Source organism: Trifolium pratense, linkage group LG1, assembly GCF_020283565.1.
Source record: "Trifolium pratense cultivar HEN17-A07 linkage group LG1, ARS_RC_1.1, whole genome shotgun sequence".
In the NCBI taxonomy this organism is placed as follows: domain Eukaryota; kingdom Viridiplantae; phylum Streptophyta; class Magnoliopsida; order Fabales; family Fabaceae; genus Trifolium; species Trifolium pratense.
Genome location: NC_060059.1, coordinates 19812903 through 19840053, shown reverse-complemented (window position 1 = coordinate 19840053; position 27151 = coordinate 19812903). Strand labels below are relative to the sequence as shown.

The 27151-nt window shown below is 36.0% G+C and overlaps 1 protein-coding gene and 1 long non-coding RNA gene across 2 annotated transcripts; one reads left to right on the top strand and one right to left on the bottom strand.

Moving 5' to 3' along the window:
• Positions 1-9391: 9391 nt before the first annotated feature.
• Positions 9392-13515, top strand: LOC123902585 (type I inositol polyphosphate 5-phosphatase 4-like). Its single transcript, XM_045952350.1, has 12 exons — positions 9392-10143; positions 10232-10325; positions 10625-10693; positions 10857-10944; positions 11112-11216; positions 11320-11932; positions 12025-12218; positions 12311-12419; positions 12513-12661; positions 12782-13091; positions 13238-13315; positions 13398-13515. The coding sequence occupies exons 1-10, from the start codon at positions 10114-10116 to the stop codon at positions 13011-13013; spliced, it is 1683 nt and encodes a 560-aa protein (XP_045808306.1). The 5' UTR covers positions 9392-10113; the 3' UTR covers positions 13014-13091; positions 13238-13315; positions 13398-13515.
• Positions 13516-15281: 1766 nt separating this feature from the next.
• On the bottom strand, positions 15282-19181 carry LOC123896510. Its single transcript, XR_006804556.1, has 8 exons — positions 18724-19181; positions 18506-18539; positions 17823-18409; positions 17113-17202; positions 16165-16286; positions 15914-16044; positions 15712-15825; positions 15282-15593 (listed from the first exon to the last, which is right to left on the bottom strand). It is a non-coding gene; the product is annotated as an uncharacterized LOC123896510 (long non-coding RNA).
• Positions 19182-27151: the final 7970 nt, after the last annotated feature.

The following is a 27151-nucleotide window of genomic DNA, read 5'->3' as shown; positions in this document are numbered from 1 at the left end:
GGAAATTCTAGTACGGGTCCCACAAGCTCTGAAGTGGCGGCTGGTCCACAAAACAATGACACTAATTCCACTCTTGCAGCCGTTATTCCCAGACAAAGTCAATTAATTGACAATCATGAAACACTGGCCCACCACCATTTACCTAGTACACAAACTAATCAAATCCCACCTTTCACCATTCAATCCGTTACAAAACAAATTAATCCCATAATACCAATTCATATCAATCCTAAAACCGCTCCATCATTAAAGCCTGCCGCCAGCTATATTACTTCCTCATCAAACTTGTGTCTGCCAACTTTAACAAGGCAATCAATACCTATAACCATTAGCCGACCTGAAATGGAAGTAATTGACCAACCATTAATGCCTAATCATTCTCTTACTTTCAATAGCCAACCATTCAAATCGGCCCCACCACAATTAACCCCCACCAATCAAAAATCCACACGAGGATCCGCCCACCTGTCTTGGCCCATCCGTAACAATCCCAAACCCATACCCGAACCTACTTTGACCCGACACAGTTCCAAAAATATCCAAAAACAAACAAAACCAACCACGAACCCGACCCAAAAATCAGAAACCCAAACACATGACCCGAAAAACATGGAAGTTATGGAGGGACAGAGTGAGAAGAAGAGAAGGAGGGAGATGGAGAATTCATCAAGTAGTGCAACATTGACAATATCGGAGCATTTTTTAGCGGCAGGTCCTGGCAGCCAGGCCTGCCGGGACCAATGAAAATACTCAGTTGGAACTGCCGGGGATTGAGCACACCGAGTGCAGTTCCTAATCTTTGTAATATTGCTCAAGGGCACCAGCCAGATATCTTGTTCTTGTCTGAGACGCTGTCTAAGGCTCATAATATGGAGCGGATACGTGTGAGATTAAATTACAATTCCTGTCTATCGGTAGATGTTGAAGGTCGCAGTGGAGGCTTGTCGGTTATGTGGAAAAGTAGTATAAATTGCAGAGTGTTGAATTATTCAAGGAATTTCATCAACCTGATGGTGGAGGAGGAAGGAAAAGGAGAATGGAGGCTAACATGTTACTATGGTTACCCGGAAAGGAGTAGAAGAAGTCAAGCATGGGCGATGTTGCGGGAATTACGGGATATGTCGGATTTACCCTGGTGCATAGTGGGGGACTTTAACGACTTATTGTCCCAAGAAGATAAAAAAGGAAACCACCCTCATCCTAACTGGCTATGTAATGGCTTCCGAAATGCAGTTAGTGATTGTGATCTCACAGACATTCGGCTGGAAGGTTACCCGTATACTTGGATGAAAAGTGTTGGCACTCCTAATATGATCGAGGAGAGACTTGATAGAGCAATGGTAAACTCAGCGTGGCTGTTAATGTATCCGGAAGCCAAACTTGTGAATATCATCGCCTCTCATTCTGACCATAGTCCCATTCTACTACATAGTACTCCTATGGAACGGAATGTAAACACGTACTCCTTTAGATTCGAAAACACTTGGCTTCAAGAGGAAGATATTGGAGATGTAGTGGAGGAAGGCTGGGGCCGAGAAATAGAAACTGACATTACTACTAAAGTTGCTCGTTGTGCTGATAAGCTCAAAAGATGGGGAAGGAGGAAAAGAATGAAATTTAAGCAAGAGGTGGCTGAATGTAGGGATGAAATGGAGCGGATACGTGGTAGCAATGACCAATTTAATTCAGTTCGATACAAAGAAGTACAAGAGGAACACGTCAGAATGTTAATCCAAGAGGAAACTTACTGGAAACAAAGGGCAAAAATGCATTGGCTAAAAGAGGGAGACCTGAATACGAAGTTTTTCCATATGTCAGCTTCAGCAAGAGCTAGAAAGAAGAAGATTACAAAACTCATGAATGAAGAGGATGTTGAAGTTGTAACGCAGCCAGAAATATGTGAGGTAGCGTTGAACTACTTCGATCATTTGTTTAAAGCTAATGCAACAAACCATGACCCGATATTGTCCTTGGTTGCACCGAAAATCAGTCAAGAGGAGAATGAGAAACTTGTGGCACCCATCACCAAAGAAGAAGTACGGCAGGCTTTATTCCAGATGCACCCGGATAAAGCTCCAGGACCCGATGGTTTCAACCCAGCTTTCTACCAGCATTTTTGGAATTTGTGTGGCAATGATATCTATGAGGCTGCGAAGGGGTGGTTGGAGAGAGGCTATTTCCCCTCATCGCTGAATGAGACTAACATTTGCTTGGTCCCGAAGTGTGACAATCCTATCTCTATAAAGGATATGCGGCCTATTTCCCTTTGTAATGTTCTCTATAAAATGGTGTCCAAATTGTTGGCAAATAGGTTGAAGGATTGTCTTGAGAAGTGCGTGTCAGAGGAACAATCAGCCTTTGTTGAGGGACGTTCAATTTTGGATAATGCACTCATTGCCATTGAGATTATTCATGCGATGAAAAGAAAGACAAGAGGTTTGAAAGGAGATCTAGCTCTTAAAATTGATATTAGTAAAGCATATGACAAAGTTGACTGGGGTTTCTTGCGAGGTATGCTTGAGAGGTTGGGGTTTGCTAATAAGTGGATATACTGGATGATGCTATGTGTTAGCTCGGTTACTTACTCAGTTTTGGTGAACTATGAAAAAGTAGGGTCTATTTTTCCAGGAAGGGGGTTGAGACAAGGAGACCCTCTTTCTCCTTATCTCTTCATTCTAGTGACTGAAGGCTTATCATCTCTAATCAAGGATTCAGTTGCGCGAGGAGATATACATGGAATAAAGATTTGTAGAGGGGCACCCCCGGTGTCCCACCTTCTTTTTGCTGATGATTGCTTCTTGTTTTGCAGGTCTAATCTAGATGAAACTAGACATTTGATGAACATTCTCAAAACATATGGCGAAGCATCGGGCCAAGAGATCAATTTGACCAAATCAGAGGTATTTTTTAGTAGGAATATTAGTATTGCAGCCCAAGAAGACCTTTCTAGAATAATGGGTGTTCGTCATGTGCTTGGTACCGGAAACTACCTTGGCCTACCGTCTATGATTGGGAGAAAGAAGAAAGCTATTTTCTCATATATCAAGGACAGAATTTGGAAGCGCATCAATTCTTGGAGAGGCAGGGCGTTGTCAAAGGCAGGGAAAGAAGTGATGATCAAGTCAGTCTTACAAGCCATACCGTCATATGTAATGAGTATCTATCTTCTCCCGGAGTCTACTATACAGGAAATTGAAAGAATGATTAATTCTTTTTGGTGGGGAGGCGGAGCAAACAACAAAGGTATCAAATGGTTGGCTTGGGATCGTATGACATACTCAAAAGCTCTTGGAGGCATGGGATTCCGAGACTTCCACCATTTTAACTTGGCTATGATAGCTAAACAAGGTTGGAACATCATGACAAAACCTCATACTTTAATGGCACAGATTTATAAAGCAAGGTACTTTCCTAAATCTTCTCTTTTTGAAGCACAACTTGGGCATAATCCTAGCTATGCATGGCGTGGTATTTGGAAATCTCGTCAAGTCCTAATGAATGGTTGTAGGTGGAGTATAGGAAATGGTGCCAACATAAAAGTCATGAGTGACCCTTGGCTTAGAGAGAAGGATGGAATTTGGGTCCAATCGCCGCAAACACAAGGTGCGTACAACATAAGAGTTAATGATCTTATGCTTCCACATATGAAAAGATGGGATAAGGATAAAATTGAGGCTATTTTTCCTTTGGAAGTAGCAAAGTGCATTCTTGATATACCTTTACTTGATGAGATTGTGGAGGATAAATTAATCTGGGCTGACAGCTTACATGGTCTCTATAGTGTCAAAAGTGGATATAATATGTTGCTTAATGATACAGGTAGGAGTGTTAATGATCTACACCAAGATGGGTGGAATTGCTTATGGAAAATACATGCTCCTCCAAAGGCCAAACACTTAATTTGGCGAATATGTAAAAAGTGTCTCCCTACTCGAATCCGGTTACAAGAAAGGTGTGTTCCTTGTCCTACGGAATGTCCTCTTTGTAATAATAATGTCGAGGATGATTGGCACTTTCTATTTAACTGTAGTGATAGTGTTGAGGCAAGAATAGCTGCTGGTTTGGACTGTATAATAGCAGACCGAGTGAGGCACATGAGCACAGCCGAGGAAGTGCTCTTGGATATCTGCAAAAATGAAGATAGAGATGTTGCTGGCAAATTTGCTATGCTGGTGTGGTTACTATGGAACAATAGAAATAGTAAAGTGTGGAATGGTGAACATGATGGTGGGCGGTGCATAGGAGTAAAAGCATCTCAGCTTTGGCTTGATTGGAAGATAGCACAGGATATTCAACAACCACATGCACATCACGATGAACAGCAGCAACATGTTATTAAGTGGCAGAAGCCTCCTTTAGGGTGGTTTAAGTGTAATGCAGATGCCGGTTTTCATAGCGACTCAAATAAAACAAGTGCGGGCTGGATTTTGCGAGACCATACGGGCCAATTTGTAATGGCAGGGACTTCTTGGAATCAAGGTAAATGCTCTATAGTTGAAGGAGAGGCATTGGCATTACTTGAAGCAATAAAAGCGATGGAGCAAAAAGGCATCAATCATGTCATATTTGAAACAGATTCTAAGAATGTAGTTGACGCTATTTACAACTTACGTGTTGGTAACTCAGAGTTTAGTACCATCATTTGTAACATTAGGAATGCATTGTCTTTAAATTCAAACTTTGTGGTAAAGTTTACTAAGCGACAAGCGAATATGGTGGCTCATACGTTAGCTAGGACGGCCATTTCTTGGGCTAGTCGCTATGTGTTTGATGTATTACCTCTTTGTATTTTTCCCTTATTGAATAGTGAAATGATATAAGTTTTTGTTTGTCAAAAAAAAAAAAACAACAATACTTAGGTTTTATTTAAGGGGACAACAGGTATTTAGTTAAAAACGAGTACGTACAAGCTTTATATAAAAAGGTCAAATAATGGAGCTTTCATTCTTTTTTCTTCAATTATTGTCAAACAAAATTCTTTTTTCTTCAGACTCCTCCCTTATGATAGAAACGGTTAGAATATATTGATTTTGTCTCTATCATCAATTGCAATTTTAATAAAAAAAAGTTAGAAATATAGTTATTTAAGTTTTTTTTTTTTTACAATCATATAGTTATTTAAGTTAAAATTGATTTTCTTTCGAAATATCATCAATTTGACTAAGAGAGGGTTTAGATGAGGGATTTTAATGAAGTAATGTAATTCTTTTTAAGGAATTTAAATTCTTCTCCTATGTAAATTTTATTGTATGGATGAAAAATTTGGAGATATAGAGAATAAGAATAAGGGCAAATAAAACTTTCTTTGCTCCCTTTCTTCAGGGAATCTGAGTCTTTGTGAACATAGCTCAGTTGGTAAGGACATTATATTCCATGTAATATACATGGATTGAAGTTCAAATTTTGATACTTTCACTTATTCACATTAAAAAAAAATTATACTACTTGACAATATAAAAAAATATGGAACACAAACTCCTAACTAAACCCATTTCCAATTGATTGTCTCGTATTCACCGACTTGGTTAGCTTTTTTTTTAAGAATATATGTGGTGAATTACACTAACATTCAATAAAAATACACTATTTTGACACATAACTCCACTTTTATAATTGTATTCTATTATTAGTTGTCAATATAAAACTATTATGTTCGGAAAAAAAATGTAAGACTAATTGATAATGACAAATTGAAGCATAAATGTTAAGGATTTGGATCCTTTTCAATAAAAAAAATTCTCCTATCATCTCTATTTTTTAATCCAATAATAAATCACAAAGAGTAAAACCACACTTAAGAAGAGAGCAAAGTGAATAAAATATCTTGGTTACCTAATTCAGATTTGTTATTGTTCTCATTTTTAAAAGTGTGCATTATCAAAGCACTTTAGGCCCAACTTAAATATTTATTGAAAACTAATGTCTTACATACAAATGATTCCTAATACTACTAAAGGATAGGAAAAGAACAAGTGCATATTTTAAATAACATGGTCAACAACTTAATTAAGCAAGCACAAAAGAGAGGAATCTTTATGATTGATCAAATATAGGCAATAATACTAACACACAAGCTATTAATAATTGACAAAATCGAGACTCCCCTAGATTGGTGTTACTTCTCTTCTTTCCTCTATATTTTTTTTTATGCAAAAGTACAATAGGATGCTAAGTTTATTTTGAGACAACCACATGGACAAAATCCTTGACAACCTATGAATATAATTAGGACCTAATGTTTAGGTTTATATGGTAGTTAGCAGATGATTAAGCTCAAAGCTTTCTGCCGTCAACTCTATTAGTTTAATCTCAGTAGTTTTTTCTTTCATCATTTCTTGAAACATTTGTAGTTGTGGTATTTGAAATTTTAATAGACATTTTTTTGTCAAACTAAATTTAGTGACAAAAAATGCATAGAGAATTTAACAAGAGAAAAGAGGAGAGAAGAGATTTTAAAATTGTTTGTATTTTTAATTTGACAATAGAAAATATTTGAATGAAGCAAAAGTGTACAATTATACTATTTAATTTATTTAATATTATTGTTATAAAATGTCATTTAAGTATGAATATGAAGAGAAAATAATTGTGTTTTTCTCTTCTCTATACATTCATGGAAAGACGGTTAAAATTAACTTTCCTTTTTGACAAATGGTTAAAATTAACTTAACAATTGATTATAATATAATATAATTTAATGTTTATAATTTATAGGGACTAAAAATAAAATTTGGTATATTTAGAGGGATCAATAATGACATATTTATGTAACAAAAAAACGACATATTTAACACTAAATTTTATTATAAATTAAAAATATACTTTTATATTTTTATTGAACAAGCCAAATGTACTTTTATATTATTTTACCTTTGCAATTTCGCCCATTGCTATAGCATGGAGTCAATTTTCAAGTATAACAAATTGATTAGTGTACATGTATATTTTAACGTGTGAACTATATATATGACATTAATAAATTTAAATTACTTTCTTAAATATAAAATTGATTTTTAATTAAGAATATTCTTTTATGTCATTTTAAATTTTATCAACTAGTTGAACTACTAATTTTACCAAATATCTCAATTAATTTATGAACTATAAACTAATTAATACCTCCGTCCACCCCTTTGGAAAATTTTCTTGTCACTTTTTATAAGATCTTTGAATTTTCAACCACATTACTTATTTTTACCAAACATACCTCTAACTATTCTACTCTTAAAGCAGATAAATGGGTGTTTGGGGTTTGAACCTCAGCATCTACACATAAAATGCGATGTCTCTTACCAATTGAGTTAAGCTCATATCTTTACACTAAATATCTTGATAAAATATAAAAAATGTTCTTTATTAAAGAATAAAATCAACTTATCAAGACTCGTGATTAAATCAACAAAATTCTATATTTAAAAACGAAAGTAATATAAACTATCAACCATCAATCATTCACAATTTTTACTAAATGTAGAAGCTAAATAGTACTCGTATTAAGCAAAACCCAAAACAAACACTACACGAACAATTGGAGAGAGTAGTAGGGATGACAATGAGTGTCCATGAGTGCGAGTTTGATACTACCCAAACACACATCCATATATTCGGGTGTCACCGAAACCCAAACCCAAATGTTGTTCGGGTGTGAAAATGAAACTCACACCCACACCCGATGGGTTCAGATTTTTCCACCCAAACCCGAAACCGGTAACAAGAACACGCATAATTGATTATCTGCTCAAACCCGACCCGAACTATATTTGATAAAATGCAAAATGTAGCATAATTTGGTAATATAGTTTGTAAATTTCAAAATAGTTTTTTTTTTATAACTAAACAATTCATCAAATGTTATCATCATTACAGCATGCACCAGTATATCATTCAAACACTTAAAAGGGAGCAAAATACATAGGGGTAAATAGGTAAGTTAATATATAAACAGATGAGTGAATAAGTTTCGGGTGTGAGTTTGATACTACCCAAACTCACACCCATATATTCAGGTGCCACCCAAACTCAAACTCAGTCAACTCGAATTTCGTCCGTTGACTTGAATTTTGGTTCAGATAGATCTATCGGGTTTGAGCTTTCCTTCCGTTCCTTATAGAGTAGAGTTGCTTGCGAAAAGAAAAAATCATTGGAAAATGTGGACTTTACAATCTTCCATACGTGCCATGTTACTAAGCTAGGAGTATTAAGATTGCACTTAAGTGCTAACTCCATTAAAGTATGATTTTTTATTGGGTACAGCCATTAAAGTATGATTTTATACTATAGTTTCACTTCACAACATCCCTAATGGCCTAACGAGATCCTATATTTATGCAAAATGAGAGAATAACTATTTTTTTAAGTTAAAAAGAAAAATAACTAGTTTATTGGTTAACATGAGTTAATTTTATGTTTAAAAAAAAAGAAATTGAATTTTTGTCCTGAGAAATTAATCTCTTCATCTAGGACATTGATATGTACACCGTACCATGTCAAAAACCAAATTGTATTGAAATCAGTAGTTTCCCCACTTTTCTTCACCAAAGATTCTCTCTAACCTTAGCAAACATATACGTACTCGTAGCCTTGTAGGAGTACTGTTTATTACATTAGATGAAGAATTATAAAACTAAGATTTAACATTTGCTGTAAACCAAAAAAAAAAAATTAATATTTGTCTCACGAATTAACGTTTAAAACTCTTTTAAAAGAAGGGTTTATATTTAGTGTCACCTATAAATAAAATATTATCTTTCAATAAAGACAACTTACAAAGATACAAAAAATAAGTTGACATGTAATTATTTATCATACCTCAAAAAAAAAAAACTTTACCATAAAAAGCAATTATTTTGGTAGATGCTTCAAATAAAAATATAAAAAATTGAGAAAAAGTAAATAACAATCAATTACATCTTCATTTGACGTCAACACCGTATTCTTTTTCTAATATCATTTCACACATTTTTTATGTTTCTATAAAATTTTATTCTCTCTCCTCAAAATCCATCAACACTAAAATTGAGCGTATTTTATACTGTGTGCGGTATACAATTTTGGTTTTTGAGTATCCAATTATAAGTGCTTTTACACGCGACAATAAATTATCTCAAATTTTCTTTCCTCGTATTTTTATGCGTAAAATTATCACTTTTAAATTCATCTTTTCCATTTTTTCTCGCTCTCCTCTCCCAAATCAAGGGCCGAAAAAAAAAAAAAAACCGCATTCTCATGTCACCTACTCCAATCTTCTCCCCTTATATACATACAGTACATAAACATAATACATTGTACTTTTTTTTTTATATATATATAATAACAATAACTTTTTAATTAATTTTAGTCAAAAAAAAAACTTTTTATTCAATTAATTAACTAATCTCTGAATCCCATCTTGTTTAATTACTTTTGTGTAATTGAAGACCAAATGTAAGAATACAGTACTAGTGTTGGAGTATTTATATTATATAAAGATGAAACCTTACTTTACTGACCCTATTTGTGTACAACTACAAGTAGCTTAATTTTACAAGTGCTTATTTTTAGTTTATTTTAGAGAAGATAGTTTGTGTGTGTGTGTTTTATGTTTTCAGAATCAGACAGAGCATTGTGTTTGTGTGTAACCAACAATATACTACTACTACTAACACCATTCTCTCTCTCTCTCTCTCTCTCTCTCTCTCTCTCTCTCTGTGTAAGATTGTTGTGTTGTTGAACAAAACAAGTTCCCAAGGTTGGTTGGGTCGGACATTGGATTTGGGGTTTAAAAAGTCCTCGAGAGAGAGAGCGAAAACTTGTTGCTTCAACTTTATTCTTTTCTCAACTCAACACATTGTCTCTTTCTTCTTCTATTTCATTGTTAAGTGTTTTTGATTTTTTCTACATTGTTTCTAAATTGTGTAACACAAGATCATCACCAAACCAATTTGTTCTGTTCTGTTTTTTCATCATCAAAATCAGAACTACAGAAAGAGAAACAGAATTCAACTCAGACCCGTATTCTAAGGGTTCTTTTTTTTTTTTTTATTACTACTTGTTGTACTTTCTCATTCTACTTTTTCAACTTCATTCAACAAGAACAAAAAAGCTATATGAATTTGTACCAACAAGTCAACAACAATGAGAGATGAAAACTTCAAGAAAAGCAAGGTTTGTTTGATATTAATGCTTCTTCAAATTTATTTGCATTTTCTGTGTGTTATGTTCTCTCATTGTTGTTCATGTTTTTCTTATGAAGCTTTCATGGCCAAAAACTTTGGTTAAGAAATGGTTCAATATTAAGAGTAAAGCTGAAGATTTTCAAGCAGATGATGATGATGTTCTTTATGGAGGTAATTAATTAATTAATTGCTTAATTTAATGTTTCCCTTCAGTTAAATAATGTAATTAATTCAAGCTTATTGGATTTGGAATCTGAGAAGCTTATATTGTTCTTCTATTACAACTTGATTTGTCTTTGTTTAATTAATTTTGCTTAATTAGTTCAATTAGTCTTCTTCAACTCGAAACCCGAGATCGGCACCTTGTTGTTGTTGTTACAATTCTACTTTTAATTTTGTATTGTGTGGTTTGATGAATTTACCAGTGGAAAAAGCACAGCTTTATTTACTTTATGGTTTATCTTTTTCAGGTGTTGATGAAGAGTGGAGGAACAACTATTCAAAGAGAGAAGAATGCACTAACAAGAAAAGCAAAACAGGTTCAGTTTTTACTCTTTTTTTAGGACCACACCATTCCTAAACCCCACCTAGAAAAAGATCAAATTCAATTTAGTGACCACTAATCATCTTATACTGTTTCACATATCTTTTTGTCTTTGTCTCCTTCAGACTTATGATAATTTATAATATTTAAATATACAGAAAGAACAAAGAGAAGACACTCGGAAAGAACGCGGCGATGTAAGATTGATCACGATGCAGCTCAGGTTACGGATGTGAATAATTATAGGTATATATGTTTGTTTAATTTTTTGTTTTGGTTTTCACCACCGGTATCTGGCCCACTGGACTGCCTAATCTCGTTCGTGTGGCATATGTTTGTTTCATTTTGCATAGTTGTTATAAGATTTTGATTAATTGGTTGTTATCTTATTGAGTTCTTTCTTCTGTATGCAGAATCTTTGCCGCAACTTGGAATGTAGCCGGAAGATCTCCTCCAAGTTATTTGAATCTCGAAGATTGGCTTCATACTTCTCCACCTGCTGATATTTATGTTCTTGGGTTAGTTTCTGATTATGTAAATTTTAATGTATGTCTTCTTTTTTAGCTATATATAATAATGTTCATAAATAATCTGAAATAATTTGTCTTATATTTTATTCAGGTTTCAAGAGATAGTACCTCTCAATGCTGGAAATGTTTTGGGGACAGAAGACAACGGTCCTGCTAGAAAATGGCTAGCTCTTATACGGAAGACACTGAATAGTCTTCCCGGAACAAGTGGTGAATGCCATACTAATTCACCTCTTCCAGATCCTGTTGTAGAGTTAGATTCTGATTTTGAGGGATCGATGAGGCAGAAGGCTACCTCTTTCTTCCATCGAAGGTCGTTCCAATCTTTGAGTCATAGTATGAGAATGGACAATGACTTGTTAGTGCCACAGGCATGCCTCGATCGCCGTTTCAGCGTCTGTGATAGAATGATATTTGGTCATAGCGCAGGTGACTATGACCCTAATTATAGATGGGGGTCCTCAGATGACGAAAACAGTGAATCTCCTGTTATATCGCAGTATTCACCAATGTCGTATAGAGGGTTTGCCTCTATGGAGGATAGAGATAGACAAACAGAGAACTCGAGATATTGTTTGGTTGCTAGTAAGCAAATGGTTGGGATTTTTCTAACTGTTTGGGTTAAAAGCAATATAAGAGACGATGTTCGCAACATGAAAGTGTCTTGTGTTGGCAGAGGGTTGATGGGATATCTTGGAAACAAGGTAAATTTTATCAAATTACTTTAAGAGGATAGTTCATAAGGAACTCCGAGCCGAGGTGGAGACAATCTCATTCATTTTCTTTTGCTTTTCAGGGTTCAATATCAATTAGCATGTCTTTACACAAAACAAGTTTTTGCTTCATATGTAGTCATTTGACTTCTGGACAAAAGGAGGGTGATGAGCTAAGGAGAAATTCAGATGTAATGGAGATTCTTAGAAAGACGAGGTTTCCTCGAGTTAATGGCATTGGTGATGAGAGTTCTCCTCAGACTATTCTGGACCATGAGTAAGCCTTTCATCTCTATTCCTTAATCTTTTTCATTCATATGTCTAAACTTTTATCCTGTTCTAGACCTTAACTCGGTTTAATTCGTGTAGTCGAATAATTTGGCTGGGAGATTTAAATTATCGGATAGCCCTTACTTACCGTGCTGCAAAAGCTCTTGTTGAGATGCATAATTGGAAGGTATTGTTAGAGAATGACCAGGTATGATACTTTGTACTTTTACAAAATGCCAAAGCCTTGCTTCATGTCTCAATTATCTGTATTAACAGCCCGACAATTTGATTGTTCTTTCAGCTGCATATAGAGCGAGAACAAGGTCGCGTCTTTGAAGGATGGAATGAGGGGCAAATATATTTTCCTCCCACATACAAGTACTCAAACAATTCGGACAGATATGCAGGTGATGAAAGACAGTCAAAACAAAAGAGAAGAACTCCGGCGTGGTAAGAATACTTGTAGCAGCAAATGTAATGCAGGAAACTAATGAACGTTACTAATACTTTCATTATTTTAAAACTATAACATTGTTTATGTAAATCTGATTCAAATCTTGGTTGATGAAGGTGTGATCGGATCTTATGGTATGGAAGAGGCCTCCGCCAATTATCTTATGTTCGTGGGGAATCAAGATTCTCCGATCATAGACCAGTTTGTAGTGTATTCTTAGCAGAAGTCGAGTCTGTTAGCCGTAACCGAATCAGAAAATGCTCTAGTTGCTCCAGTTCAAGGGTTGAAGTAGAAGAGTTGTTGCCTCATTCACATGGCTACAATTATACCGATTTAACATTCTATTGATGAAATGCTACCAATATTTATTCTTTCTTGTTAACTTGATTAATTGAAGAAACTGATGTACAAAGTGTAACATACAAGGTTAGTTGATTCAATTAGCACAAGTTCATAGATTTTCATTTGACCGTTTCTATCTATCTTCCGATTCCGAATAAAGTTATTGGTTGAGATTCTTGCATGTCTTATTCTTATCCTTAATTGGTTTTGGTCCCCTCCCTCTCTTGTAGGTGGGCATTGCTAAGAGGAATGCTAGCTAGCCCCAGTTGTGATGTAGACATTCTGTTATTCTCAAAGTCTCAAAGAAGGTTGTCCTTTGTCTTCTATCGTTTTCTCGGCATCTCTGAAAAATTTCTTTCTAAAACTCTCCTCCATACCTCTTTGTTGCAGCTGCAGAGTTTGGTTTTTTGTCTACAATCACAAACATTGGATTTTTTTGCAGCTAACAATCTTTTTGGCAGTTTCTTTAATCAATACAAATAGCATCTCAATTCTCATTGAAAATAAGGTAATGTAATTGTTATTTACACAATTACACACTTGTTTTAGTACTTAATGAAAAATTAGTAACAAAATGTGACTTTAAGTCCGTAACACAATGTCAAAAAATATTAAAGCAGGTAGGAATACTAGGCCCTACTATGTTAGAACCTAGTTGAAGCACAGATACTCTTTGAATTAGGCATGTCTCGGTACCTGACACGCATCAGTGTCCAACAGTAACACTGACGCATATGATTACATTAAATTATGTCATTTTCTCAAACTACTATCAACGTCGATGTGTCAGTAATAATGTCGTGTTCGGTGTCTGTGTTTGTGTCGGATGAAACTTGCATAATCATCTTACTCGCTCTTTGATCTTTTGCAGAAACAAAAAAAAGAAAGAATGCTGTGAAGGGTGGTCATTTCTTTTTCTTGTGGGAGGCTAATGATTTCACTGAGAACTATTAAAGTGAATGAGTAAATTTGTAGCTTAGTTTTCAACAATTTTTATTTTATTTAATTTTTCTGAATAAGATGAAAGTTACTACCAAAAGGAAATAATGAAGTGACCACAACATACATTGCTTTATTGGCTTTTATCAGCTAGTAATAATTTGTACCCAATTCTAAATTATGACCCTTTTATTCTTTTGAATTTTCTTTTACTTTGATACTGATTCTAGTATGATTCTTTGGGTAACCTCAACAACTTTTTCCATCAATTTTTACCAAATATAAAATATAGTTGAATTCATCCCATGCTTAATAAATATTAATTGGTTCCCCCTTTATGGTTAAATCATAAGGCTTTGGAATATTTAGTGTTAGAATTTGGATAAATTATCCAAATAAAGAATGAGATAATGTTATAGCAAATGCAATAAAAAGAAAGGGACTACCAAATGCTTTGCTCATCAACTTATGATGACTCTTTCAAAGAATAAATATTCATACCAATAATTATGGCTCAAAGTTAAAGTTGTCAAATCTATGTGTACCATCAAAGATGCAACCCTCGTGTCAAAAAAATAAAGATTCAACCTCTCTGTTTTTCTTTTTGGTACAACAAGATGGAACCTCTCTAGTCTCTATACATATGATTTTTATTATTATTTAATTTTTTTTCCATTTCAAAAAATAAATGGTAATTGTTTTTTTTATTATAATTTAGGTTTTATTAATAAATAACTTTAACAGGATTTTTTTTCCAAATTAGCACTAAAATAAAAAATTTGACAACAATGTCCAACTTTTACAGAAAATTTCTGCAATGTCGTATTTTTTTGAGAGAATCACTACAACAAATTAAGGCCTTTAATAGCGCTTTTTTTAGCTTTTAATAGCGTTTTAAAGCGCTATTACTGATACCGCTATTATAAGTTCGGTGCCTACAATAGCGTTTTATAAGCGCTATCAAATGTCCACTTTTAATAGCGCTTCTTGCAAAAACCGCTATCGTATGTAAGTTGGCGCCATCTACTAGGACTTTGGAAGCGAGTTTTAATAGCGTTTTATTCTAAAAGCGATATTTTATGTCAGTTATTTAATAGCGCCCGTGTGTAAAGCGCTATTATAGTCCTTCCAGCAAACAACTTTTAATAGCGCCCGTGCCTAAAAGCGCTATTATAAGTCCTTTTTCAAATTAAAAAAAAAAAAACTTTTTTGTCTAAATTTTGTAATATACTGTACTTTGATAACAAAAAAAAAAACTAAACAAATTTTATTAATCAACAGCACATAAAAAATAAGTGACGTGCACTACAACATAACCATGTATGGGATATAAAATAATCCAACAACAAAATACAACTCAAAATTTCAAACTTAATCAATCCTTTGCTTATAGCATGTATGAATGACACCACTCAGTTTCTAAATCGTTGATCTAGTACAAGAGAAAAGCCTTAGTTTAGCTCATGTGGTGCCTGAGTACTAATGCTTAGAGGCATATGCAATTACACATAATCAACAGAGTCACCTAAAATGTCTACATATGAGTGCTACGTGGACCATTTCTTCCCATTTAACAAAGTCACTCTGTCATTAGATCTTTTTCAACTATTTGATTTAATTTTTCCTCTGGATGTAGAGCTTCTTAACCTGAAAGTTATTCATAGTATACAAGGATACAAGAAAGAATTTAAATTCAGTGACTCCCTAGGGGTTACAATTGAAGAAAAATCATTGGCTCAGAATATGCTAAACAAATTTGACATACCTCTAGAAAATTGTCATTGAACTACCCATTACATCAAATGTCATTTGACCTTCATCACATCAAGCTAATTCTTTGAAAGCTATAAGACAAGCTTGTAACTCTTTAAAAAAATTACTGCCAAAGAACCAGAAAATCCATCACTTAGTGTTCAAACTTGAATGAAACATAACACATAACACTAACAAGAAAATAAGCTACTCACAAGTCATGTCTTTGGGAGTAATATTGAGAAGTTTCACAATTAAAAAGAAGCATGCTAAACTTTAATATCGGGAGACACCAACCAAAAATATAAAGTTCTCAATGACCTTGCCAAGTGAATGCTCTAATAGGCTAACAAGAAAAACAAGAAGCCAGCTCAAAACCAGAAATATAGGAGAAATTGTCAAACTAGATAAACTACAAGCTTTATTATGATATCATTGCAATGACTTATTGGTTCGAATGAAGCACCTTCGACGGTGGCTGGGCATATCAGAACTGTTGCTGAGTAGATATTGATGTCATTTTGAATCCACAACCCTCAAATTCAGGGCTTAATCATAACAAGACTTTCAAATGTCTTGAAACAAAGACTACAATGAACATGAATGAGAACATGAAGTTATTACTATTATCAATTACTCATGTGATATGAATATAACAGGTCCTATCGAGGCATTTGGCAGTTAAAGAAAAACTTGTGAGCGTTTAAGATGTGCCAAATATATTCAAGACATAAGATAACCCCCCGGTCTCTGCTAGAAGCAATACGTGAAAACTTTGATTGCTTCTGTATCTCTTGTTTATTGTTTTCCTCACAATTGAACATGGTTATGTTCCGAGACTTATCTTAATTTACTAAAAACAAAACATCCAGCACACATAAGTGAGTGATACTTTGTTTCCATGACTAAAGAAGTCCAACATTAGAGAGCATACCTTGACTAAAGAGTTCTTTGAATATAATAATAACTTTGAAGTAAAAGACTAGCTATGTGGATATTAAAAGAGAAATCATCATTTCTAACACAAATTGAATCACTGATGTACATTAAAAAAAGGCTCAAAATACACAGGGTTATCTAAAGCCCCTGCATACATTTGGTCGCACTTATGATTAGAGGAAATGATCAACTAAAAGTGGACAAACAAATTTTATCCTACAATAAATAAGTCCAAATCAAACACTTGAAATTTATAACAACACATAAATTTAATGAGAAACTTATGATATACAGAAAATGGTGAATGGAGTGCATTAACTTAATCAATTTAGGACATGTGCAGTGTAACTGAAACATGTCTAGATTAATAACTTCAGCTCATTCCTACATCAGTATATAGTAACTTAAATAGATGAGTGGAGTAAAGAAAACTTGAAAGAGCAGGCATTCCAAAAACAAATCAGCAGATACTCACAATAGGATGGGCAAGTAGCTCTCTAAAATTGTAGTTGTAGATGTTTTCTCCCAGCAGGGCAGAAAGAGACAAGTGATGAAATGCCAAATCCTAACAGTTCACAAAAAATGGTGCTTTCAATAATATCATATATGCAGATATATAGAAAATATATCAGAGACTACTATGAACTATCATGTAACCTCTAAAGCAGAAGACCATTTGTTTCCCCAATTGAGAAAGGAATTGCCTTAGCTACAATATTTTCCTTAATTATGGGGAGTAATTAGTAAAGACAAAATGATCGTAGGATCTACAACTAATTGCAAATATAACAAAAAGGCTATATCAATATATATCATGTCATGCAAATCTACTATATCCATTGTTACCTTGTTTAATACAAGATTGAGGCAGTTCTTTGCTGCATCAACACTTATATTATTTGACAGAGATGTTCAAAATATACTCAACACAAAAGCAACTAATTAAATTGTTGGAAAATCACTCTATCAATGAATTATCTTCAATTCTACAAAGAGCAAAAAAAAAAAAAGATGGTGAATTAGAGCAAAAGGAGGGAGAAGAATAATATCCAATTTCAAGGACAAAAAAATACAGCTAGCTAGCTGTATTTTTCATTTCTTTACTACAATTATATAACCAACACACTTATTTTCAGATTATTCTTTATTCATAAACCAAATATTAAGATTAGTTACACAACATACGTTTGGCAAAATGAGTTGCAACCCTTCTATCTTGTTGATTTGCTTTCACAAGAGACACACCACACAAATCTACAAAACATTGTTAAAGCAAATGAACTTAAAATTAGAAAAATATAAACATTGCGAGCGAGACTGTGAGGAGAGCTAAATAGAGATGAGAGTGATATTGTGTGAGACTATGAATGAATGAAACTGTGAGCATAATGGTGACGCAATTGTGGGTAGACGCGAGGCAGGAGATGTCATAAACCAAATAAATACTCTAGAAATAAATTAAGTGGTCATTCCATGACATATAAGTTTTCCTTTTCAGCCGTTGATAAGTTGTAAGTAACCATTTCTAACTTAACTAGGCACAAGAAAACAGTATCATACTTTCATAACATTTATAATAATAAAATCTAAAAGATACATGTTAACTAATCAGGGAAGTAGAAACAGCAGAATATCATAAGCTATATTGCTCATAATTGAAACAAAAACACACACTTGAGCATTGGTTTTAAGAGTAAGATTATCATTCACGTCACACTTGATTCTTGCAGTTACCCTTCCATATCAATCAATGTTCTCCAAATTAACACCAACTGCAAAAAAAATCACCATTGTTATGAATTCAAAGTAATAGTATATAGTATAATAAAAAAACTGACTAAAAAAAAGGTCATTACAATACTACTCACTGTTAGCAGTTGGAATTTTAATAACCTCCACAGACTGAGAAGGAATGTCAAATTATGTTACACAAATAATAGAGACAGCAATGTCAAAAATCAGTCAGCACAAAAGTGATCTAGAATACACAGATTGCATATAAAAATTTATTATCAATCAATTATAAATAAGAAAATAAAATCATTTTTTTTCTCACACAGAAGAAGAATTAGAGAAGCCCAAATACCTAGAGACGGGTTCTAACGAGACGAGATTCAATTGCGGTGAATGATGGAGAACGATGAAGAGTTTCTGGGCTCAACGACCTCTAGAACGATGGACGGTGGTGATTTTGTGTTCAACGACCTCTGGAACGATGGACGGTAGTTAATGATGGGGAAGATGTTTTAGGGTTTCAACGAGTTCTAGGTTCTGAGTTCTGATTTCAACAGGTCTTAAGATTTTGGGGTTTAGGATTTCAACGAGTTCGTGAGTAGGGTTGAGTGACGAGGAAAGAGAAGAGTGAGGGTTGGGTTCAATCGATTTAGGAGAACGATGGAGAATGAGTGAAAAATGATGGAGGATTTCTAGTTTCAATTGATTGAGTGAGAAATTCTGGGTTCAATCGGTTAGGTGAGAAGAAGAGGATTCCTAGGTGTGAAAGAAATTTTGATTGGGTTCCGGAAGAAATTTTGATTCCTGAGAGAAAATGGTTCGCGAAAAATAAAATAAAAGAAGGTTCTAGTTAATTTGCCTAATTATTATTTTATTTAAACTAGAAAGACGTATAATAACGTTTTCAAAGAAAGTGCTATTATAGCGTCAAAAAAAAAAAGAAAGTGCTATTATAGACTTCTGAATATTTTGGTTGATAACATATAACAGCGCTTTTAGAGAAAGCGCTTTCGTAAGGATCACCTATAATAGCGCCCGACCAGAAACAGCTATTATATGTATCTCTGTGCAATTTTTAATAGCGTTTTTTGAAAAAACGCTATTAAATAGGCGCTATCATAAAGCAAAATTGTAGTAGTGAATCATGCTGTGTTAGATGGCTACACCGTCACTTCCACCCAAGGTTGTCAGAATCGGACCGGTCATCGAACCGGCGAGCTCACCGGTTCAAGGTTCAATTGGTCGGACCGGGTTCAACCGGGGTCGAACTGTTTTTAATTAAATATATATTTTAATTAATATATAAATAAAAATATATGAATAATTGCTCAATATTTCACAATTTCACACATTAAAAAGATAAAATATCACAAGTCAAAATAAAATAAAATTTATAATTCAAAACAAATTAGAAAATTATATAATAAACTAAATTCAATAACACAAAATAGCACCATAACATCAATTGACAACATACTGCCTTAACAAAAATCAATTCCTACGATGAAAAACAAACTTTTCCTATTCATACGACGTGTTGTTTTGTTTCATATTTTTTTTTTAAAAAAAAGTTAAAACGACGTCGTAACCGAACTATTTTCATGACTGGTTCACGGTCCGACCGGTCCGACCGCCGGTCTGTTCCGGTTTTGATAACCTTACTTCCACCATCTAAGTGGAAATGGAGCAACTCCTTGTGTCACCGTTGGTCCACCTCTTTCTTTTTTTATTTTATTTTTTTATTTTAAGAAGGATATTAAGGCGATACGAATACGATACAGATACATATTCAACAGGAGAAACATCGTCATCTTTAATAACAACACTTCTTTTGTTATCAAAATAATTGTATAAATATTTCTTAGTAAACTCAATAACAACATATCTACCCTTATGAACAATCATGTATCCCATTATATGACAAGTTCTAATTCCATTTGACTGAAGGTCATCATTTCGAGCTTTATCTATTTCACAAATTTGACGATAAGAGGGCGATATATGTGTTAGCTTGGATGTTATTGTGCTACCAACGTTGTAGGCCTTGGAGAACAATTTTCTCTAAACATCTTTCCATAGAGTATCAGAGTTTTATTGCAGGTAATATCTATCTTGATAAACCAAGTTATTAGACTCAAGTGGTTAATGAACTTTTCCAAAAAGTACGGATTTTAGGAAAAACTGGGTTCACTTCTTCTAGGAACCAGAGGGTTAAAACAAAAATAAAAAATAAAAATATCCTGATATGCTCTTGGAGTGGTGCAGTGACAAATAGTGACTATGATCGAGATCCCCATCTTGAAGTGGTGCATATTTGGATATTATTGATATTAAGATATAATTTTTTACTTTTCTTTTTATTTTTCTTTTCTAGGTTAGGTTTATATCCTCTGATGTTTTGTTGTTCCTTTTTCTCTTTAATAAATTTCTAACTTATATATAAAAAACTATTCTTGGTATATTTATTTGTTCTAATTTTTATTTTTGCATTTGATATTTATCTTACCTATTATATTTATTTTTAAGATATTAATTGTATTTGTAAATTTAAATAATTGCAATCTAATATACTTTTTTTTTTATTGACAAATTGTTAATTGTTAGTATATTACAATGTTATGCTAGTTTTTCTCTTTGTCAGAACTTGAACCCTAGACCTCCAACATCTCAATTCTTAACTGAATTAGCATAACCAGTTGAAATACTCATTCCGTCTTTCAATCCAATATATGTGTATCGATATAACCTTACTTAATATCTAACCTGGACAACGTCGGATCTCTAATCTTAGTGTAAATAAAAGTTGAATACAAAAGTTTATATACATCAGTTTTTTAGCGGCGCAGCTTGTTGCCCGGCTACCTTGTAATTTTATCATTATAATATTACAAACTACACTAGTACTGTATATTCTTACACACGGAGACAAAAACACTTTTTGATCTGGGAAGACAATCTTGCAATGTTTCATCTGAGAGGCACTTCATAGAAAAATTAACAATGTAATTTGAAGAGAATCTCTGGCGGGTTTTCTTATCGTGTATTCATGTTTCCACTTTTTTTAGCCACCACCCGACTATAAGACGTGATGCTGCTCCCTGGTTCCAAATATGCTTCTTATTTACTACAAGTATAGCATTTTAAATGTTCTTAAAAAACTCCACAAATTATAACTCAACTGTAAAAAATGTCGACGTTGTTAGTGTCGGACGTTAAAATCGGAATTCAAATCCCGATCACTCTATAAAGGAATGAATAAAGTTGTATATTGCATTACTTTTGAGAGTTTACAAGAGGTGTATATATACACAAGTATAGTAACCTAATTGGAGTAAATTAAGGAACAAATATCTCCAACAATTAAGGTGATTGACTCTATAGACTTTATACAAATCCTAAAATAATAATGATAATAATTAAATACTAATTATGCTTGATATCCCCCCGCAAGTTGGGCGACCTGGAAGAAAGATGCAACTTGGATAGTAGAAACTCGAACCGGGGGCGAAGCAGAGGCTTGGTGAGAATGTCAGCAAGCTGGTCGTTGGTAGAGACGAAGGAAACACGAAAACGGCCACGTTGAACGTTTTCACGGACAAAGTGATAAGCTAAGGCTATGTGCTTCATTCTGGAGTGGAAGACAGGATTAGCACTCAGATGTGTAGCACCAAGATTGTCGCAGTAGATGACAGGACCAGCTGTAGGAGTGTGACCAAGTTCAGTGAACAAAGAGAGTACCCAAAGGAGTTCACTGGCCGTGTCGGCCAAGGCTTTATATTCAGCTTCAGTGGATGATCGAGCAACCGAGCGTTGCTTGCGGGAACTCCAAGAGATGGGGGTGTCGCCAAGATAGAGCAGGTAACCAGTGGTAGAGATGTAATCATCTTTGTCACCCGCCCAGTCCGCATCTGAGTACGCATGAAAGTTCAGGGGAGCAGTCGCGGAGATGAAAATGCCTTTGTCGCAAGAGCCGGCCAGATAGCGAAGTAGGCGCTTGAGAGCCAACCAGTGCATGGTGCTCGGGTTTTGCATGAACTGAGCAAGTTTGTTGGTCGCGAAGGCAATGTCTGGTCGAGTAAGACTCAAGTATTGGAGACTTCCAACTAGTGCTCGGTATTCAGTCGGGGAGGGCAAGGGATCACCAGAGTTTTTGAGCAGCGGAGGAGTAGCAGTTATTGGAGTGGACGCTGGTTTAGCTTCTGTCATGCCCGACTTTTGAAGGAGATCAGTGATGTATTTCCGTTGTGAAAGAAACATGCCCGCAGCGGAAGGAATGACTTCAACACCCAGGAAATAATTGAGATAGCCAAGATCTTTCAAAGAGAAACGGGCAGCAAGTGTAGCAATGAGACGAGACAATTCTGTCGAGGAGCTCCCCGTAACAATGATGTCGTCGACATAGACGAGCAAGTATAGTGTCGCGCGTGGTGTCCGCTGAATGAACAAAGAAGCATCGGCGGTGGAATTGACGAAGCCAATGGAGAGCAGGAATACACGAAGTTCCATATACCAAGCGCGAGGAGCTTGCTTTAACCCGTAGAGCGCCTTCTTTAGGCGACAGACATGATCAGGGAAGCTTTTGTTAACAAAGCCAGGTGGTTGAGCCATGTAGACCTCCTCGTTGAGCGTCCCTTGAAGAAAGGCATTGTTAACATCAAGCTGGCGGACGGACCATCCTTGTCGAACTGCCAAGGCGAGGATGATCCGAATTGTCACTGGTTTGACGACGGGGCTAAATGTTTCTGTGTAGTCACAACCAGGGCGTTGATGGAAACCCTTAGCGACCAATCGAGCCTTGTACCTATCAATGGACCCATCTGGATTTCTCTTGATGCGAAAGACCCACTTACAACCAACCAAATTTTGAGCAGAGGAACGACCAACGAGTTCCCAGGTGTTGTTGCGATGTAGGGCATCAAATTCAGCCAACATGGCGGAACGCCAGTCCGGATCACGAAGGGCTTGGGTAATAGTACTAGGTTCCATCGGGGATGAGGGACAGACATGGAGGTTGAGTTTGTGGATGGGTTTGACGATGTTGTTTTTGGACCGGGTGATGATCCCACCGCCATGGGGTTCAGTGGTCGTTGTGGGGGGAGAGGTCGTTTGTGGTTGTGGGAGCAATGTTGGCTGAAAGGGGGAAGGGGGGTCACGATGATCAAGGGAGAGGATTATGTTACCAACTTTAATCTATAAAATCTCAATTAACAATCCAAAATGTCTTAAGTGAAAGTTAATCGATCAATTATTCCTAGATCGATGATTCATTCCTATCGTCATAGTAAAATAAATCATTGAATTCATCATATAAGTAGCTAATTCATATAAAGCATTAAGCATAAGGAATAATCAAAGAAACTAATTTCGTAATTCATATATCAATTCAAATGAGAATCACATAGTTCAAAAGAAATAATAATCAAAATCCCCTAAGGACCAATCATGAGAATTAGTTACACATAGTAAAATAAAGAAACAAAGGGAAGAAGAAAATTGAACCAAAGAACTAAAATGAGTCACAAGCCTGCAGCCATATTTCAATTCCTCGTGATGCTATTTTCATTCTCCATCTTGTGCACTGTTCCTCCGTTTTCTCTTTCGTTCGTGATGCGTGCCTCTTGATCCCCCCTTTTCCTTCTGTTCCAGCCTTGCTGCGTGTTCCTTCCTTCGTGATGTGTTGTTACCTTTTTCTTAAAAACCCAAAGAAACCTAATGGTTTCTATTATTTTTCTCTCGGGTCAACAACAACAACTTAAGGCCCACGTGCTTTTTTTTTTACTTGGCAATCCGATGCTTTCTTTTCTATTAAGACCAACTCTACACTTAATATTATTAGGATACTTTTTACTTCTAGACAATTGATCAATAATTTCACTCAATCATCAACCTGTTTAAGTGAACAAAGAAAATAAGATCTACATAAAATATCATATTAATAGAGAAAAATATATAATTGACTTAATAAATAAATAAAAACACAAGTTATTAAAAATGACTTTAAATTAAATACTAAACCAATAAAATTTAATTAAAACTTAATTAAAAAGACTCTAAAATAGCGACTGATGAGGATTCATCACTGGTCGTTTCATTGCTCGTTGTATTTGAGGACGAGGATTGGGATGTGGTCGGGGAGGAAATGCCAGACGGGGAGGGAGGCTCAACAAGTGAGGTATCCGGGGATGTGGGATTGGTGCTCGCAGTAGGTGGAGCGATGGTCGGCAAGACGGGCAGTTGGAGTGGACCAGTCTGTGAGGTCGTGGACGTGATCGGTTGGGCCACCAGTGAACGGAAGGGGAATTCAGTTTCGACGAACTTGACATGGCGAGAGGTGTAAATCCGTCCAGTTGAAGGATCGAGGCATAGATATGCATGTTGATCAGCTGAGTAACCTACAAAAACACACATAGTAGACTTTGGAGCAAGTTTATGGTTTGCATAAGGTTTAATCCAGGGAAAACACAAACATCCAAAACATTTTAATTTATGATAATCCGGACTAATGCGGATGAGTTTAGAGTAAGGTGATTGGTGCCCGAGGATTGGGGTAGGGAGACGGTTAATGAGGTAGGCTGCAGTGGTCATGGCGTGAGGCCAGTAGGTGAGGGGAAGGCCAGCGTGGTGAAGGAGGGAGAGACCGGTTTCGGCAATGTGCCGATTCCGCCGTTCAGAGATGCCATTGTGTTCGGGTGTATGAGGGGGAGTGGTGTGGTGACTTATGCCATGAGTACTTAGAAAGGAACGAAGACCAATGTATTCGCCACCATTGTCAGTGTATAGGACTTTTATTTTGTGTTGGTAGAAGTTTTCAACTAGTGTTTTAAATTTGGGAAAAATAGATTGCACATCAGATTTTAGTTTCATGGGATATAGCCATATATAGCGAGTATAATGATCAACAAACAAACAATAGTAACGAAGACCATCAATAGATAAAACAGGGGAAGTCCATACATCAGAAAAAATTATTTCTAATGGATAAGTAGATGTAAGAGTAGATTCATGAAAAGGAAGTTTATGACTTTTATTAATTTGGCATGAATTACAATCTGATTGCGGAAATTTATTTGAACCTAAAGAAAAATGATGTTGAATAAATTTAAAGATGGAAGTTGAAGGGTGTCCAAGCTTGTGATGCCAGGAAGCAGAGGATTCCACTTGGACGGTGTGGGCGGAAGGTGAGGTCGTGGGCAACAGATAAAGTCCATTCACACATGAGCCTTTATGGGTTGTTTGGCGTGTCTGCAAGTCCATGACATAAAAAGAGTTTGGTAAGAAAACAACGGCAGAGTTAGTTTGTTTGGTGAGTTGAGAAACAGAAATGATTTGTTGTTTCATGGAGGGAACATAAAGAGCATTAGACAAGGATAAATCATTAATTAAAAGTGTTCCAGAGTGAGAGATGTTTAAACCTGAACCATTCCCCATGAAGAGGGAGTCGGGGCCAGTGTATGGATGGTGAAGTGCCAGATTTGTAAGGTCGTTGGTCACATGATGTGTTGCTCCACTGTCGAGCAAAAAACCAGGCGAGGATGTGCCAGCAGTAGCGGTGTGGGCCTGGGCCTGGCCAGTGGTGCTCGGAGAAGAACGAGGAGGTGCGGGGACGCTGGGGTGTTGGGTCCGAAAGAGTTGGCAGTCAGCGAGGACGTGTCCCTTGGTGTTGCACCATTGACATCGACCAAGGAATGGTTTGCGATCACCTGGGCGTTGGTTGGTCGGTGCAGGTGCCTGACTGAGTCGAGGCTTGTTGTTGGTCGACCTTGCCTGAGCGTGCAGCGCAGTAACAGGAGCAGGTGATTGGCGTTGAGCAGCAGCAAGAGAGAGTTCCTGGATGAGGAGCTTTTCGAGGAGATCATCAAAGGTGATTGGAGTGTCCCTTGCGTTGACCCCATCAATGACTGCTCGGTAACCGTCATCAAGGCCGCGCAAGACATGGTCGGTCATGTCCTCGACGGAGACAGCAGATCCGAGAGAGGCGAGGAGATCAGCAGTTTGCTTCAGAGAGTGCATGTAGGTCGTGATGGATTGAGTACCTTTCGAGGCCATCCGAAGACGTTCCTTGAGTTGTTTAAGGTGACTGCGGGAGGCTTTGGCATAGGTGTTCTTGAAAAGCTCCCAGAGGTCGTGCGAGGTCTTCGTCTGGGACACCAAGGAGGCCACCTCGTCGGAAAGAGTGGTGAGGATGGCACCATAGATGAGGCGATCCTGGCGACGCCATGTTTGAAAAGCAGGGTTTGGTGATGTTACCGGAGGCGTTGCGGTGGTGGTGATCGTTGCTGTCGGCGCAGGGAACGATCCATCAGTGTATTTGAGTAGATCAAAACCATCAAGGAAGGCTTCTACCTGGAGTTTCCAATTGAGGTAATTGGTAGGGAGAAGCTTGGTGACACCGCTGAGGGTGATACACGCAAAGGGTTTGGAGGGTTCATAGGGGTTAGCTATGGAGCGAGAGCCATCGGAAGCCATGGGAGGCAAAGTGTTACGGCAAACGGAGAAAAAACGGCGTTTTCTGGTTTAACAGGGTAGGGCTGGAACGTTACCAACTGATACCATATAAAGGAATGAATAAAGTTGTATATTGCATTACTTTTGAGAGTTTACAAGAGGTGTATATATACACAAGTATAGTAACCTAATTGGAGTAAATTAAGGAACAAATATCTCCAACAATTAAGGTGATTGACTCTATAGACTTTATACAAATCCTAAAATAATAATGATAATAATTAAATACTAATTATGCTTGATACACTCCACTTTATATATGTGAGTTTTTGATA

Bases quoted from the DNA above. Each gene is read 5' to 3' on its own strand.
- LOC123902585 (XM_045952350.1), top strand. From the start codon at position 10,114: ATGAGAGATGAAAACTTCAAGAAAAGCAAG. The intron at 10,144-10,231 runs GTTTGTTTGATA...TTTCTTATGAAG, and splicing joins AAAACTTCAAGAAAAGCAAG to CTTTCATGGCCAAAAACTTT. The intron at 11,217-11,319 runs GTTAGTTTCTGA...TATTTTATTCAG, and splicing joins GCTGATATTTATGTTCTTGG to GTTTCAAGAGATAGTACCTC.